The sequence below is a fragment of the Castor canadensis genome, chromosome 8 (assembly GCF_047511655.1).
Source record: "Castor canadensis chromosome 8, mCasCan1.hap1v2, whole genome shotgun sequence".
Taxonomy (NCBI): domain Eukaryota; kingdom Metazoa; phylum Chordata; class Mammalia; order Rodentia; family Castoridae; genus Castor; species Castor canadensis.
The window spans coordinates 119,571,356-119,587,227 of NC_133393.1; the positions used below are offsets into that span (position 1 = coordinate 119,571,356).

Consider the following 15,872-nt stretch of genomic DNA (forward strand, 5'->3'; position numbering starts at 1 on the left):
AGAAACAGGAGGCATTGGTGGAGATTGCTCAGGAGTGATTATATTGACTATAGAGACTGGTTTCTGACTTGAGCATGTATAGAGATGAGGATGGAACAAAGGTTATGGGCAATGAAAATTTGATAGTCAAAGAATTTTTAGATTTGGAATCTAGAACACTGAGTTGTAGAGGTAGAAGGTGGTAACAAAGACAGGAAAACACAGTTAATGGGATTAACAAGGTCTCAGGTGTTGTCATGAAAGCCAGGGTTAAGGTGAGGTAGAGGAAGAGATTATTGTGTTATGGAAATCAAAAAATACAGAGTCCATAGAATTGGAAAGATTATTTTCATGAATGTTGATATCTCTAAGAGTGGTAGAGAAAGTCAGTCACACAGTTAACTCCAAAAATCTTTAAGCTATTTGAAGAGTGTCATCAGATGACTTTTAGAACACTGATGTCAGTGATTTAAATTACATCACTTAGGAAAATAGACCTTAGTGATGTTTGATGGAATGTGACTGCAAAGGGTCTATGGTTCTTCATGAATAAGGAAGGAGAAATAGTTTGTATATTGGAAAAAGGAGTAATAAATACAATTACCCAACTCCCAGGTCCTATGTTTATGGGGATTATTGGAGAAAAATAAACATATTACCTGAGAGGGCCTGGATGTCCTGTTCTCAGCAGACCCAGGATACTTATAGCCAGAAGATAAAGGCAACATTCACAGTATCTATGGAAGAATTTTCTGTATGTGGTGCACTGGCTATATTGTGATGATACTAGAGATTAAGGATATTTAGAAAGGAATAATGAGATTATATTGCTACACATTGTTACATGGATCTATATATTGAATTATGATTTTCCACAAAGTTTTAGCAGGCTCAACATTCTTGTATCAGTTTTCCCTTATAAGAATTTGTGTTTTTATTCTTTGATACTGATAATATCTGAATTATTTAGGTATCTGATTTCTCTGTCTCTGCCTCTCTGTGTGTATATGCATTTTTTTTTCTTTTTCTTTACTGGTTTTCACTACTGGTGTCTGATTTGTTTGTGGGTTTAGTGATTTTATTAGTGAGCTCATATTCTTGAAACTTGGTCTGTGAGAAATTTGTGATTTGAGTTGAAGTTGAGTTCCTCCAGACAGGTTAATCGTTATTGTATATAGTTGCTTAGGAGTAAAAGCAACTCAGGACTCCAGTTCCATTTAATTTAAATTAGGAAGCAGAGTTTTTTTTTTCAAGTTTTATATATAGGCATCATGAATTTAGGCCATGAGGAATTCCAAACCAGCATAACTTTTCTTTCTTTCCCACTTTTCTACCCAGAGGAATGACAAGAGAAAACCATTGCTGTGCTGTCCTCTCTGCACAGGGACTTTATTTCTCACTCCCAGTCATGGAGGGATAAAGGATGCCACACCTGATCCAAGTTGAGAGGCTGCAGCTCACATGAGTCTAGCAGCCACGGAGTTTGATGTTCCCTAAAGTTGACAATACAGTGGCCCTTGAGAAAGCTGTATTGTTTTGAGGTTCCCTCTCTTTTTGTAAGGATGTCCCTCATCTTTCAGCTTCCCCAAGGCTTTACATTCTTTCTGTGGCACTCTACATATATGTTAGTAAAGAAATGCAAGGTTATCAGGGTTGGTTGGTACTCTCTAAGGCAAAATTGGCTTTAGTTACTACCACCTTCTTTCTCAGGAATCCTGTTTCTACTGTGTGTGTGCGTGTGTGTTTTGCTTTATTGTCATTTTTTGGGATTTTTTGGCCACCACTGATTTCTAATTTTTGGTCAGTTCTGTAATTTCTTAAAGAAAATTTGTTTTAATGCTATATTGAGTTTTAGTTATTTTAAGTCAAGTGTAGGACATCTTTTCCAAAATTTTTTAAGAATTAGAATCTTGTTTATGATTTTATGATTGAATATTCATAGAATATCATTTTATAAAATTATAGTCAATGCAATAGGAATTTTATTATATATAGAAAAATAGTATTTTTTCCATATCGATTCTTAGGGGACAATTTTGCTGTCAGGTCATACCATGTAGTCACATTTTAGAGAGGTTCTTTATCCTGTTATAGATGTTGTGGGTTAAAACTACCCTTTTAACTGATTTCTAAAGTATTATTAATAAAGAGCAGGTTCAATTTTTAAAGCATATTCTAATTTTCTTTCTTGCACCTAAGTGTTTTAGTAGTGCAAAACAGTCTCAGTTCTTTTAATAAACATATCATCCTGTGCTAAACTGCAGAGTCATAGTATATATTTTCTTTTGAGATAAAACTTTTTCCTATAAGCTGTAAGTTCTACAATTTATCTATACCCTACTCAATTTAGGATGTATATTAAAATCACCCTCTGGCCAATGCTTATAGCACATTAACATGCAAATTCTAACAGAGGAGATTTTTAGGGGGAAAACATTTTGTGTAATTATATTTCAATTTTCTTTTACAGTACCTGATAGTGCACCAGAAAATATTACTTACAAAAATATTTCTTCTGGAGAGATTGAAATATCATTCCTTCCCCCAAGTCATCCCAATGGAATCATACAAAACTATACAATTTACCTTAAGAGAAATAATGGAAATGAGGAAAGAACTATAAATACAACCACTTTGACCCAAACCATTAAAGGTAAGAGAATGAATCTAATGTTGGGTACTTACATTTATATTGACTGCATGGCCACAAAAATACTAGCCTGACATTATTTAAATGGCTTAAATGTAATTATTTCTACACAGGGTATGGAAATTCATTTTGGTAAAATAAGCTAATAGTTTATTGCAAGTCACATGAAAGAATGCACCAGATCAGCGGTTTCTCACATTGTCCTATAGTTTTCTTCATAGTAGGAGTCATTACTTCTAAAGAATTATATTTTAGTTTTATGTTTGGAAGATTGTTGAATTGTAAGTCATTTAGTTCACCTCTTACATATTTTTAGATATTTTTTTGAGAACAGGTTTTGATATATAATCACAGGCTGTCCTCCAGCTCACTATGTAGCTTAGGCTAGATTCAAACTGAGTAATCCTCCTGCCTTCACCTCCCAAGTGCTGGGATTACAAGTGTGCACCACCACACCTAACTTTAAAGGATATTTTGTAAGTGTCAATTTATTTATTTTATTTCTATTTAGGACTGAAGAAATATACCCAATATATGGTCGAGTTGTCTGCTAGTACACTCAAAGGTGAAGGAGTTCGGAGTGTACCGATAAGCATATTGACTGATGAAGATGGTAAATATAGTAGCACAAACTTAAATACTTTGACTCCATAACATTCCAAGAAACTTTATGTAGATAGATATACTATACAGATGTATTATATATAGTGAAATCTAGTGTAGAAATTCTCTTAGATTGCCTGACAGCTATGTACTATACCAGCACTGTACAGAGATTTCACTTTCATGGTGTAAAAGAAGCTAGCAAAGTCAGATTTAAATAAAATTAGATACAAGGTCCTTTTTTTTTTGATTTGGAATCATCAGTGCTGTGTAAAAAATAATACTTTTCATGTGAATTTTTAACATCAAAGTTTTGGTTTGAATAGTTTCAACATTAAATTTTATATATCACACCTGTGTTTTTCCACTTTGACTTTCGTAAGAATAGACGTTTACATTAAGTTTTGAGTGGATTCTGAATGTGGCAATGTTTAGCAGTTTTTATGGCTTAGGATTTGCTTGTTAATAAATTCAGGCTATTTTCCAGTTTTCTTTATATACTAATACCATTAATATTGAGTATTTGAACATACTGTATCCTAACCTGAATAAAATCAACCTTACTACTGAGACCACTTTACTTTGGTATACTACCAACTTACAGATTTACATTATGCTAAGAAAATGACTTTTGAAGGATGTGTTGAGATTAGGATTTGATTTTATGTTTTATACATTGTATATTTGTGTAAAGTATATCCTGTTTGCCAGGAGGGGTCAGCCTGGATGCATTATAAGTGTCCGTGGAGTATTTTTCCCTCCTCTCTTTGTTTTAAGGCTCCCATATTTGAGCTAGCCTACGTCCTGTGGATGCTCAGAGTCTAGAATCTCTTACCAAGGTCGAATGTACATTAGAGTCTTCTGAAAGGAGGATGGCTTTTCTCTGCATTAGTTTCATTATATCCAAAATAATCAAGTGTTTGTTTTTAGCATTCTTCCTTTTCAAGTCCCTCTCTATTTTTACCTCCAACAAACTGTTTCATCAAAGCTACCTTGTAGTACACACTGGGATGCCTCAGTTTCTTCTTTCCTTTCTTTTTTTTTTTTTATTATGCTGGGTGGGGATAATGGTAGCATTTACAAAGGTTTTTGCAATGTATCAAATATATCACACTGCTCTCTTTCGTCCCCTCTCCCCTGATTCATGTAACAATTTCTAAATGTGATGCTTTCATCGTTACCTTTACACACTACACTTGTTCTCTATCAAACCTTGTCTGTCCATATTCTCATTTTTCACAGATAGGTCTCCTTGTTCTCAAAGTGAAAATTAACTTAATAAATAAACTCTTTTCAATGGATCAATGATGAAGGGAAGGGAAGAAATTTAGCTCTCTTCTATGATAGATAACATCAAAGATAAGACACTTTAAATAGTTTTAGCAATGCCCTTCTGGAAATATAGTCTACCTTTTAATTTCTGATCTAATACAGTAGATCTAGTGGTGAGAATTTGAAATCTTTCATGAAGGAATCAGAGCAGTAGTGAACATACATTTTGAAGAGGAAATTTTTTACCACTCAAATCAAGACTTCTAACTGTATTATGTATTTGAACCTCACAGGTTGTTAATACAGACTCTCAAGGAAACTGTCCATCTGAGACCCTGGACAAGTTGTATGATTATTGAGGAACACAGTGAAAAATAAGACTCTCTTCTTGAAAATGACAGCAAAATGAGAATGGCCTGAGGAAGTTTGCTTTACTGGGTGTTAGGAACCCCTTGCCCTCTGGGAGACTACAGTTTCGTAGAGGAGACTTAAGTTTGGCAAATATGGAGACAAATAATTTTTATAATTTTAATTACTCATATAAGTGTTTCCAAAAATTATTCACTAGGTCCAAAGAGGGACTTAAACTACACTGGTGACTATTAAGGAAAGTATAGCCATCAAAGTCATGTCCAAAGTATGACCTGAAGGAAGGTGGGTGAAGATGGAGTTTGAGAGAGAGAATAGATCATGCCAGGGAAAGGCTGTACTAGCTCCATGAAGGCCGTTGTCTGTCCTCAGACACTCTGACATGGTAAATTAATTCAGTGATGGATTGTAAAAGGTTTTGATTTCACTTTTGTTAGATTATATTTCAGAATAAAAATTTAATCTGCTATAATAGATATGTAGTATTTTGTTTAGGTATATATGTTAATTACATTTACTTATCAATAAAATGTTTTTTATAAAAAATACTCAAGGATATAATGAAGATTAACTTATGAAAACACCAGAAATTATCTAATATCTATATGTCTTAAAAAATACTACAGAATAGATAGAAATAGAGACAGAAATGCCAAGCTGTAACACATTTGTATCTATGTCAGTGCCATTTTTATTGAAGTCTTTTTTTTCTAAAATAAACAAAAGTTATATTTTTCAAAGATGCTAGGAAAAATATTTATAGGTTTTATTGACAAATGAAAGAGAGTTCTCAGAGGTAATTTAAACCTTGGGAAACAGATTTCTCTAAATGATATATAAAATCTTGTGACAGTAAGTATTAGAGTTTTTTAATCTTTGAAAATAGTAAAAGTTAATGTCTTTGAAAAGAACGAAATGAAAATACCAAATATAGCAGTTCGCATTACTCCTTAAACTCATCGCATAAACCTTTCCCTGCTCACTAAACATTTTTTTTGGAAAAATATTGCTAGTAAAATAATGAAAACATATACATACACACACAGTTGTGGCTGAGATTATTCAGAGAATCAAAAAGAAATTGATATAAACCAGGTAGCATTTTCTTCAAACTACTTGAAATAGTGGTTGGCCCATGAACCACATGATCAATTAACACAGTTCAAACATCTGAATGCATTCGTAGAATCTCTGTTAGCTTCCTGGGAGGTCACTTTCCACTCATGCCTGTAACAATGAACCAAATTTTGTAAGTTATGCTTTCTATAAGCAAAAAAAAAAACAAAAAAGAAAAAAAAGAAAAACCATATTTTAATTTTCTAAGGCATCATTATGCTGTTATACAGCTTTTGAGAATTGCCATTCTCAATGTGTTGTCTAAGTGGAAATATAAACTTTTCTTACTAGTTTGAAGTCATTTCTAACTGCTTATTAAATGCAGAATAACAGAATTAGTTGTATTCATGTGATGTTATAGCAGGATTACAAGGAGATACTAAGCTGTTTCCTTTTTTGTGTGCTACATAGGTATTTCCTTTATGAACTATTCAATTTTGTAGACTCAGTGAACAGATTTTTGATATTACTTTTTAGTTTAATTTCATAAGTGATTGAAGAATGTAGTTTTTGTTGGTGAGGTCAGTCATTCTAACTGCTCTCCCAATGTTTGCTTATCCCTTTCCTATTAATTAGAGTATTATTTTTTCTTCCCAGCTCTTTTTACTGTCTAGGGAGTTTTTTTTACTGTGAATTATATTTATTCACTCCCAATAAAGTTTTTATTTTTATTAGAAGCTGGTAACTTACAAGATGTACTTGAACAATAGTTGAGTCACTGTGACATACTCCTTCTTCTATTTTCTCATGAAATACTTTTTTCCATTGAATCACAGAAACAGATGTCCTAACACCACCATGCAAAATCATCTTTTATCATCTCATTTGAAAGTAAACCATCAGACTCTTGCGCCTGTAGAACAAAGCAAGGAACCTGATTCATTTACCAGAAAGCTTATCATATAAAATCTGTGCATCTCCATGTTAATAATTTTCTTATCTATGTTTAATTAAATTCATTATTCCACACCCTAATTTTTCAGCTCCTGATTCTCCTCCTCAAGATTTTTCTGTAAAACAGTTGTCTGGTGTCACCGTGAAGTTGTCATGGCAGCCACCCTTGGAGCCAAATGGAATTATCCTCTATTACACAGTTTATGTCTGGTAAGAAATTTTTTGGAAGTAGCTCTGAGAACAAATATTCATCTGTAACATAATAGGAATGTAGTTTTTATTTCAGAGTGTGATGCTACATTAGGAATCTGATTATTAATAGGCTAGTTAAAATGTTTTTACTAAGAAGCAAATTTGCCTCATATTAAGTAGTAGTCCAAGTGTATATAACATATTTTTTTCTATTAAAAAAAGAGTTTGTTACATATAATTATATTAAATTTGTACTTTATATTAATTTGACTGATCAACATAGGTGATTACAAGCACATAATTTTTTGAACTCTTCTAAAGTGTTACACAAGTAGTTACGGTTTTTAAAGTTTCTTTAAGCAAAATAATTTATCTAAAAGAGTTATTTCTCCAAAATTAAAGTCAATTTTCCTTTGAAAGTGGAGTGTATTTACTTTTTCCTGACCACTTTTTCCCTGATGACTTATGCATCCATCAGTTGTGACTGTGATATCCCACAGTGTCTCATGTCGGCTAACACTGGCTATGCTGCTTCCAGAAAATTCAATAGATTAAGATCCTTGCTTTGATCTAATATAAATCTTCTTAAGAAGACTAGCCAGTTGTGTAACACATTTCCTAATCGGTTTTAATATTTCAACTCAGAAAATGTAATTTATACAGTACTTTATAAAACACAGATATTTCCTTGATTTTTTATTTCTGACTTGGAAGAGCCAGCATTGAGTGAGAGGCTGCAAAATTTAAAGAAGTCTACTTTCTTTTCTTTTATTTCTTAAATTAACATTTTCCATCCTCCAATACCCTTTAAACCTTTTGCCTACTATTTTTTAGGACTGCCCTTCTTTCCATTCCTTTTTGCTTGGTTCCTAGTCATTTTGGCTAGTTACAAATTAGGAGTTTAATGAGAGATGTTACCCAAAAGGAAGCACCAAGAAGACTTACTCCTCCATTAACCCATTCATTCATTCATTCATTCAGCAAAATTGTTAGAGTCCCTACATACTTACGAACAAGACATGCATAAGACCACTGTCCTTGGGATCTTACATTCTAAAGAGAAAACTGGATTATATATTCATAAACAGAGAAATGAGAGAACATCAGGGGAAAGAGGATTGCTTTTGATGGGATGATCCAGGAAAACCTTTTTGTAAAGAAGGAGCCTTGGGTTGTGATCCAATTATAAGAATGGCTTCTTGTCATGTGATGGTCTGCAGGGAGGAAATTTCCAGGAGGAAAGAAAGTCAACTAACTGCATTAGCTCTGTGTGGCAACACAACTTGTTTTGAAGATCAGAGAGGTCAGTATTGCTGGGGATAGGGAACCAGAAGAGAGTAATGTTAGGAACATGGGACAAAGGGAAGGAGCCAAGCCATGGCAAGAATTTGGTTTTCATTTTTACTGGAATGAGAGCTCCTGGAACATTTCAAGCACTTTGAGATCTTTATGGAGAATGAATTTTAGGTGGTGAAAGTGTTAGCAGAGTATCAAGTGGGTAATGATTTAGTAGTGTGGGCAAGAGATGATACTGGCAGTGGAGGATGGAAGTGAGCAGTTTTGAGCTATGTTTATGAAGAAGAGCTGAGAGGACTTGGCTGTAGGAGTGTGTGTGTGTGTGTGTGTGTGAGAGAGAGAGAGAGAGAGAGAGAGAGAGAGAGAGGGAGGGAGAAATGAATCAAAGATGACTCCTAGGTGTTTAAATTAAGAGTGATGAATCATGGATTGTTTATGTCATTTACTAAGGTAGAAAATTGTGTAAGTGAAACAGGTTAATGAAAGATAAAAATCATTAACCTGTTTTGTTTATGTTTTTATGTTTTTCTGGCTGGGCTTTCCAGTTCTATATTGTGAGAACAATCTGGTTCCTCTAAATAGTGATCATGCTTCTCTTCCCAGGGCCTCATATATTCTTAGCATAACCTGTAGCATACACATGGTTAGAGAGTATCTTAAGGGATGATGATTACCTGGTTCTTCATGTTCTGTGTTAGAAATGTGATGGTCTTAAGGAAACACCTACTTTAGGAACGTAGCTATGGTTCTAGTTTTTACATCTGAAATTTATTGAAGTAGCAGGACTTGTTGAAAATAAACACTTAGGTACATTATATTACTTCTTAAGATTATAATAAGGCTGATACATTATATGCTACATTTTAGATGTTGTCTAAGATACGACTTTCATGTCCAGTAACTTGTTCTTTGTGATTTTTGCAATGGCAGTGGAATTGTGAAGGCACTTACTTGAATAACTCGGTTTTTTCTTCATTCTTTCTGGGTTTAGTTCAGTCTGTCTTGGGTAAATCAATCATTTCAAAGGTTAACACCCCAGTTGGGCTTTTCTCACATTTTTCAGGAGGTGTCCCTTCATTGTCTCTTTCCAAAATAGATTTTAGATTCAAGGGAAGTTGAGTGAAAGTTGAGTTTAAGGTGTGTGATAGTGTGTCTCATCTAACCTGGCTTTTGGGGGAATTTTTTTGGTTGTGATTTGCAGTAATAATTTCTAGTTTCAAGATTCTTATTTTCTGTCTTATCCCTGATTCAACCTCAAGGATATCCTTGTCTCCTTGTTGTCCTGGTATGTGTATCTTGCCAATTGTCTCTTCAGCCCCAGTCTGCATGGCTTGGATTGGGAAGTTTCCTTCCACATCGTTCTCTTGCTCTGGATGGTTTGCTAGAGGAACTCTTAGCTCTTGCTGGATAGGGTGCCAAAATGAACAGAGATTTTTCTAAGGGGTTTGTTGTTTCTCTCTTCAACTGGAGAAGGTGCAAACCTTCTTACTGTGAGATTTCCCTACTTATCCTATTTGAGTATTTTCATCAATCCACTCTCACCCTGAGATCCTAGGACATTCCAGTATGACAGTTTACTCCTTTCTTTCTTTTCTTTTTCTTTAGGAGTGCAAAGATTTTTTTTTTTCTTGAATTATGGACATTTCTTCTTTTGCAACCGAATTTTCCACTTTCTTGATTAATGGAATTTTCCCTTGTTTTCATACCATAAATTAATTATAAGATTGTATGGTCCCAAATTATCCAGGATTTGCTCTTGATGAGCAAACGAAATGTATGAAATACTTATCTGTCAACAAAACTTCATTTTATACACAAAGTCAACCTTAAGAACTACTTTGTTCATTGCACTGGTTAGGACAAGAAACTTCCATTCAATGATTAATTGAAACTTTATTCTTATTTGTTTAATGGGTGAGTGAATGAACGGTATATTTGAAGAGTTAAAACTTAATATTAATGTTCTCCTTTTGCCAGAAGAATAGTGATTTTTTTCAGACAATGGATGTTTCCACGGGTAGGATTAGATCACACAAAGAGAAGTGAAGAAAGAAACATTTCCAAGAATTATTATCTGTAATACACTAATGTATCCAGAGAGATTTTTATGTTTCCAGCATTAGAAGTTTTACCAGTATTGCTAAGATATTGTTCATTATTCTGGATTCTTTCACTAGTATTTGCTAATGCTTTGTGGGGAGGGGACTCCTGCTATAATAAAGTTCATTATGAGGATGGGAGACAGGTATCATAATGTACTGAAAAGGGTTTTGTACTGATGAGACATGGGACTGAATCCTGGCTCTGCCATTCTATTATCTGTCTTTCCCTCAAAATAGTGAATAAATGGTGTAGCTATTATTATTAGCACAATTCCTGCTTCACAAATCCCTATTTCTCTCTTAATTCTCAGTTTCCATTATTTCAATTGTACTTGTACTACAAGTTCTTATACAAAGATTCTTTTGAATATTTTTTTCTTTTCAGTGTGTTTTCAAAATGCAGGCTATTGTATTTGTTATACTGCATGACATCTCTCTTTGTCATGAATGTTTCTCTACAAAATAGCTCATAAGGATTAATGTGTAATCATTTTATTTCTACTACTGTGTTAGTCACATTTAGGTTGTAGATGATGTGTTCAGAAATCTATTTTGATCCATCGCAGTTTAAAATGTGTTTGAACTTTTTCTTTATGAAATAACTTTTTGTCATCTATCAAGATAGTAAAGTAACATTTTTCCTTTAGTTATATTGATAAATCATATGTTTTCAAGTGATACACAGTCTTTGCATTCTGAGGACAACTGGCATTAAATAAATGGATTTTTATTAGGCATTTTTAATTAAAATTTCAAATTGAATGTGACAGTCTAGTAAACCCATATAAGGTTTGTTCATTTGTTGTATTCTTGAATTCAACTGGAATTTGTTCAGCATTTTCACTTCTATATGTAAAATTTAACAGTAGTTTTTCCAAAACATCCAATGGATGCCCTATAAGGTAGAGCAGAAAGACTGTAGGAATTTGAGTGTGCTGAAAATTCTAGCTTATATATGAATCTTGAAAATGTTCCTCAGTGTCCTTCATTGTAACTATGAAAAGTAACTATAAATCAAAGATCTTGACAAATGTTTATTAACCTCTGTGATGTATCTTATGAATCTTAAAGTGATTTCAGACTTACTGCATTGTTATAAAATATGCCCAAGTGAAATAATTAAAAAGTACTTACTGAACAATACGTTAGGAAGTCAAAACAATCTTAATGCAGCTCTTTATTAAATGTCACCAGTTAAATAAATTCCCTGGTAACATAAATGTTTACCATTGTAAATGACCTTTCATAAATTAAAAAAGTATGTTTAGTCCTGTTTCAGTTTTCTAAAAGATTTTTCACTCTATTAAGCATAACCTAATGGTTAATGGTTAGATCAGTAGTCAGAATGGGGAGGGGGTCATTTCAGATTTTCTGAACTGACTTCACATTTTGGAATGAGAGAATCTCAGAAGAGGTAGTACGTGTATGATTGAGGGCAACATGGCTCTTAAGGATTGACAGGTAGTACTGAAGAATGTAGTATTGGAGCTAGGGGGCTAGGCAGGTGGGTGAGAACAAACATAAGCAGATGGGGTGGTTGAGTATAAGGGATCTTTTTAGGGTAGAATAGAACATGAGATTTATGCCGATATGATCAAGGTTGTTCCTCAATTCTATCATACTAGCTGTTACTATGAATCACTCTGAAGCTTGGGTGCAAAAGTCACACATAGGCTACCTGTGGGCTACTTCCGCTTTGCTGGACCTGTGAACAGTTCACAAATTGTGAATCAGTTGGGACTATGGAGTGAAGAGAACTAGAGGAGATGAACAAATTAGGGTTGGAAACAATGTAAGGAAACTCCCTGTGTAGTTATCTTTATCTCAAATCATGTCTTTTTGTATTCTACAACATCTGAGAACAGGAGGACAGAAAAAATTCTGCATGGGGGAGGGGTTGGCACTGGTGGGCCAGGGAGTAGGAGGATGAATATGGTGCAAATAATGTACACACTGTATGTAGATGCGAACATGATACCTGTTGAAACTGTTCCAAGAATTAAGGGAGGGGGGATGAAGGAGAGCAGTGGAGAGGGTGAATTCAAATACAATATTTGATACATTGTATGAATCTTTGTAAATGTAAATGCCACAATGTACTCCCACTCAGCACAACAACAAAGGGGAAAAATGACTAGATTCCTAGTGAAACGTCAGATTACTTTATTTCTTACAAACATCAGAATGTCTTTGCCGTGTTTTCATATTGAAATACAACTAGAGTTGAACACTGGCTCTCTTTGTAGATGGAACTTTGCTCTGTGGTTCACTCAGTCTAAAGCCAAATTTTTTAGTCATTTATTTTATATATCTAAATCTTGACTTTTTAACCCTTAATTTAGGAAGTCTGCTCACACTTTTGTAAAATGTACAAGCCTAAGAGAGACTAAGATTTACTTGCATTACAGTGTTAGGGTAACAAAATGTCTCAGAGAGTTGAAGAAAAGGACTCAAGCTCGTATAGCACTTTGGGTAATTGTCACATGTATTTATTTATTTTTTTTTTGAAAAAAACACCATAGTATCTCCTTATTATCCCATTTTATAGTTGTAGAAACAGATTTAGTGAGGTTAAGAATTTGCTTAAACTTATAGAGCTGAAGTTAGCAGACTCAGAATTCAGATCCAGATCTTTCCTACCCAAATCTGACTTTTTGCCTAGTAGTAAGAATACCTGTTATAATTAGTATTTGTTGTAGAAATTTAGCAATATGTTAGGATTAAAGAAGTCTGAATTTGATAACATGTGTTTTAAAAAAGGAATTATATAAAATTAAGCTTATTATATCAAATCATTTAAGATGTTTCTTTTCTTTTCTTTTTTTTTTTGGTGTAGTACTGGGGATTGAACTCAGTACCTTGCATGCTGTACTACTTAAGCCACACCCCCAGTCCTTTTGCTTTTAGTTTGTTTTTCAGATAGGATCTCCCAATAATTTTGCCCAGGCTGGTCTTGGACTATAATTCTCCTATCTCTGCATCCTGAGTACTTGGTGTACACCACCATGCTAGACCCCTCAAGTTATTTTTATCAGAAAGCAACTGTCTTGACATTGGTCAGCAATTACTGATGGACTGTATGTATTAGGAGACACTGATAATTATATTGTTTCATGTGTCAAACCAGTTGGATTACTGGTGACCACAATTAACAATATATGGATAGAGTAGAGCTTGTTAAAGGAACAGAAATAAGGATGGTAGAAATATTTAGGATTGAGGCATTTGATGAGATATTGAAAGAATAAGACTGGAGCATTACTAATAATAGTCACAATTTTCAGTTTTGAGTATTGGATTCATTCTACATTGGCTTTTGCAAAAAATGGGAAATTATTATTTGATGCATCCAGGGGTATGCTACTGGATATGGGAACTAAATCTTATTAAGTGTTGTTAATGACAAAAAGCTTGGTGAGGCAAAAAATCAAATGGCCTTTGTGTGTTGAGTCTAATGGCATGGGAGAAAAGTGGGAAAAGATGAAGTCAGAGAAGAGACAGAATAAGGAGTTTGGACTTTATTGAAAATCTAATGGAAAGCCCTTCAAGAGTTTTCTCCAGGGATATGAGCTTTGGGTGTAAGGTTTAACTTTTTTAAATCCAGTAAAATATTTAGAAAGATATAGAATACTATTTTGTAGCTGTATTTTTTAAGAAGTCAATTTGTAGTTCAGTTGGCTCAGTTATGTCCTTCTTAAATCATGTGGATATTATGAAACAATAGGAGTAAATTGTTAGCATTGCTGTTTAATAAGGATCTTCCTGGTGGATGGTAGATGATAAGCTATAGGAGAATAGGAAATCTTTAGTTGCTGACATGTAAGAAATGTTTGATACAATGTTTATTTATTTATTATTTACTGGGTATTGAATCCAGGGTCTCATGAATGCAACACAAGCATTCTAAAACTTGAGTCCTGCCCCCCAGGTCTTTTGTTTCATCTTTTATTTTTGTCATAGGGTCTCACTAACTTTGCCCAGACTGATAAACTAGCTAAAATTGTGCTACCATGCAATGCAGTTTTTAAATGAAAACAGGATCATTCTGAAGTAGAAGTCACATTAAGGTATGTTCCCTAATGTTTGGCATAAATTTTAATTTAATCTTCTTAATGCTTTAGACTTCAGGAGCTATATGCCTCATTCTATCTATGCTGTCCCTTAAAACATTCAAAAGATTCATCTGTACATATTAGTCAAAGGGTATCAATGTGGGTTCTGTGTGGATATATAGGAACAGAGTTGAAATGTAGTAAGAATTCCTCCCCAGCTATATAGTTAAGTGGAGAAGATTTCACAGAAATTGAAATCAAAAACATTCTACATATGGCCTCCTATAGTTTCTGCTTGTTCTAAGACTAGATAGCAAGCAAATCTAGAGTTATTCCCATTTTTCAACCTTTCCATAAACAGAACATCCCATAGCTTTTTATAGTAGTTCAAGATCAGATAACTAGAAAGTGTGTTCATTGGTGAGGGCCAGGAGTAACACTATTCTCAATGATGGATTAAGACAAGATTGGTATGTGTTTTAAAATTTTAAGGAAGAACTAGTGTTGCTATCATTTAGATAAAGTACAGAGTCCTGACCACCCTCAATGAAGAAGTCCTGCAAGTAATCACTGAGAATTTCATGGAGATGTTACTAGACATGGTTAACCAAAACATACAACAGGTACTCAAGAAATTTCAAGACACCAAAAATAAAGAATACAAGAAGACACAGAAACAAATAAATGAATTCATAGGACCCCTAAATAAACACCAAAGTGAAACAGAGAACACTATAAATAAGAGATAAATGAATTAAAGATGAAAATAGATAATATTAAAGAGGAAGTGACCCATGATATGGAAAACCTCAGAAAAAAGAATGAAACAGAGCACAAAACACAGTGGAAGCCCACTCCAGCAGACTAGAACAAGTGGAAGACAGAATCTCAGAACTTGAAGATAAAATGGAAATTAAAAGAAAAACTGAAGAGCTATTAGTCAAACAACTCAAGCCTGTGAAAGAAACATACAAGAACTTACCAATTCCATCAGAAGACCAAACATGAGAATCATGGGCACTGAAGAAAGAGAAGAGATGCAAGCAAAAGGGATTTGTAATATATTCAATAAAATAATAACAGAAAATTTCCCAAATCAAGAGAAATTTATGCCCATTCAAGTACAAGAAGCCTCCAGGACATCAAACAGATTTGACCAAAAGAGAACTTCCCCATGTCATATTATCATTAAAATGACAAGCACAGAGAACACAGAAAGAATATTGAAGGCTATAAGAGAAAAAAAAAACATACAAAGGTAAACCCATCAAAAGTACAGCAGATTTTTCAACAGAAACCTTAAAAGCAAGAAGGGCATGGAGTGAGTATTCCAGACACTGAATGAAA

The 15,872-nt window shown here is 33.9% G+C and overlaps 1 protein-coding gene and 1 long non-coding RNA gene across 3 annotated transcripts in view; one reads left to right on the forward strand and one right to left on the reverse strand.

The window, feature by feature from the left end:
* The window catches only part of Ptprq (protein tyrosine phosphatase receptor type Q), a 173,238-nt gene that overhangs the window by 34,797 nt on the left and 122,569 nt on the right, over positions 1 to 15,872 (forward strand). The window contains exons 15-17 of the mRNA XM_074084025.1: positions 2,450 to 2,632; positions 3,141 to 3,242; positions 6,973 to 7,093. Of these exons, the coding sequence (XP_073940126.1) occupies positions 2,450 to 2,632; positions 3,141 to 3,242; positions 6,973 to 7,093 (406 nt within the window). The remainder of the gene's footprint in view (positions 1 to 2,449; positions 2,633 to 3,140; positions 3,243 to 6,972; positions 7,094 to 15,872) is intronic.
* Positions 5,547 to 15,872, reverse strand: part of LOC141425807 (uncharacterized) — a 153,466-nt gene continuing 143,140 nt past the window's right edge. Inside the window, exons 3-4 of one of the 2 annotated variants that reach the window (XR_012450915.1) lie at positions 6,680 to 6,842; positions 5,547 to 6,100 (exon numbers count right to left, since the gene is read on the reverse strand). This is a non-coding gene — a long non-coding RNA (uncharacterized lncRNA). The remainder of the gene's footprint in view (positions 6,101 to 6,679; positions 6,843 to 15,872) is intronic. The other variant, XR_012450916.1, reaches the window with a different exon arrangement.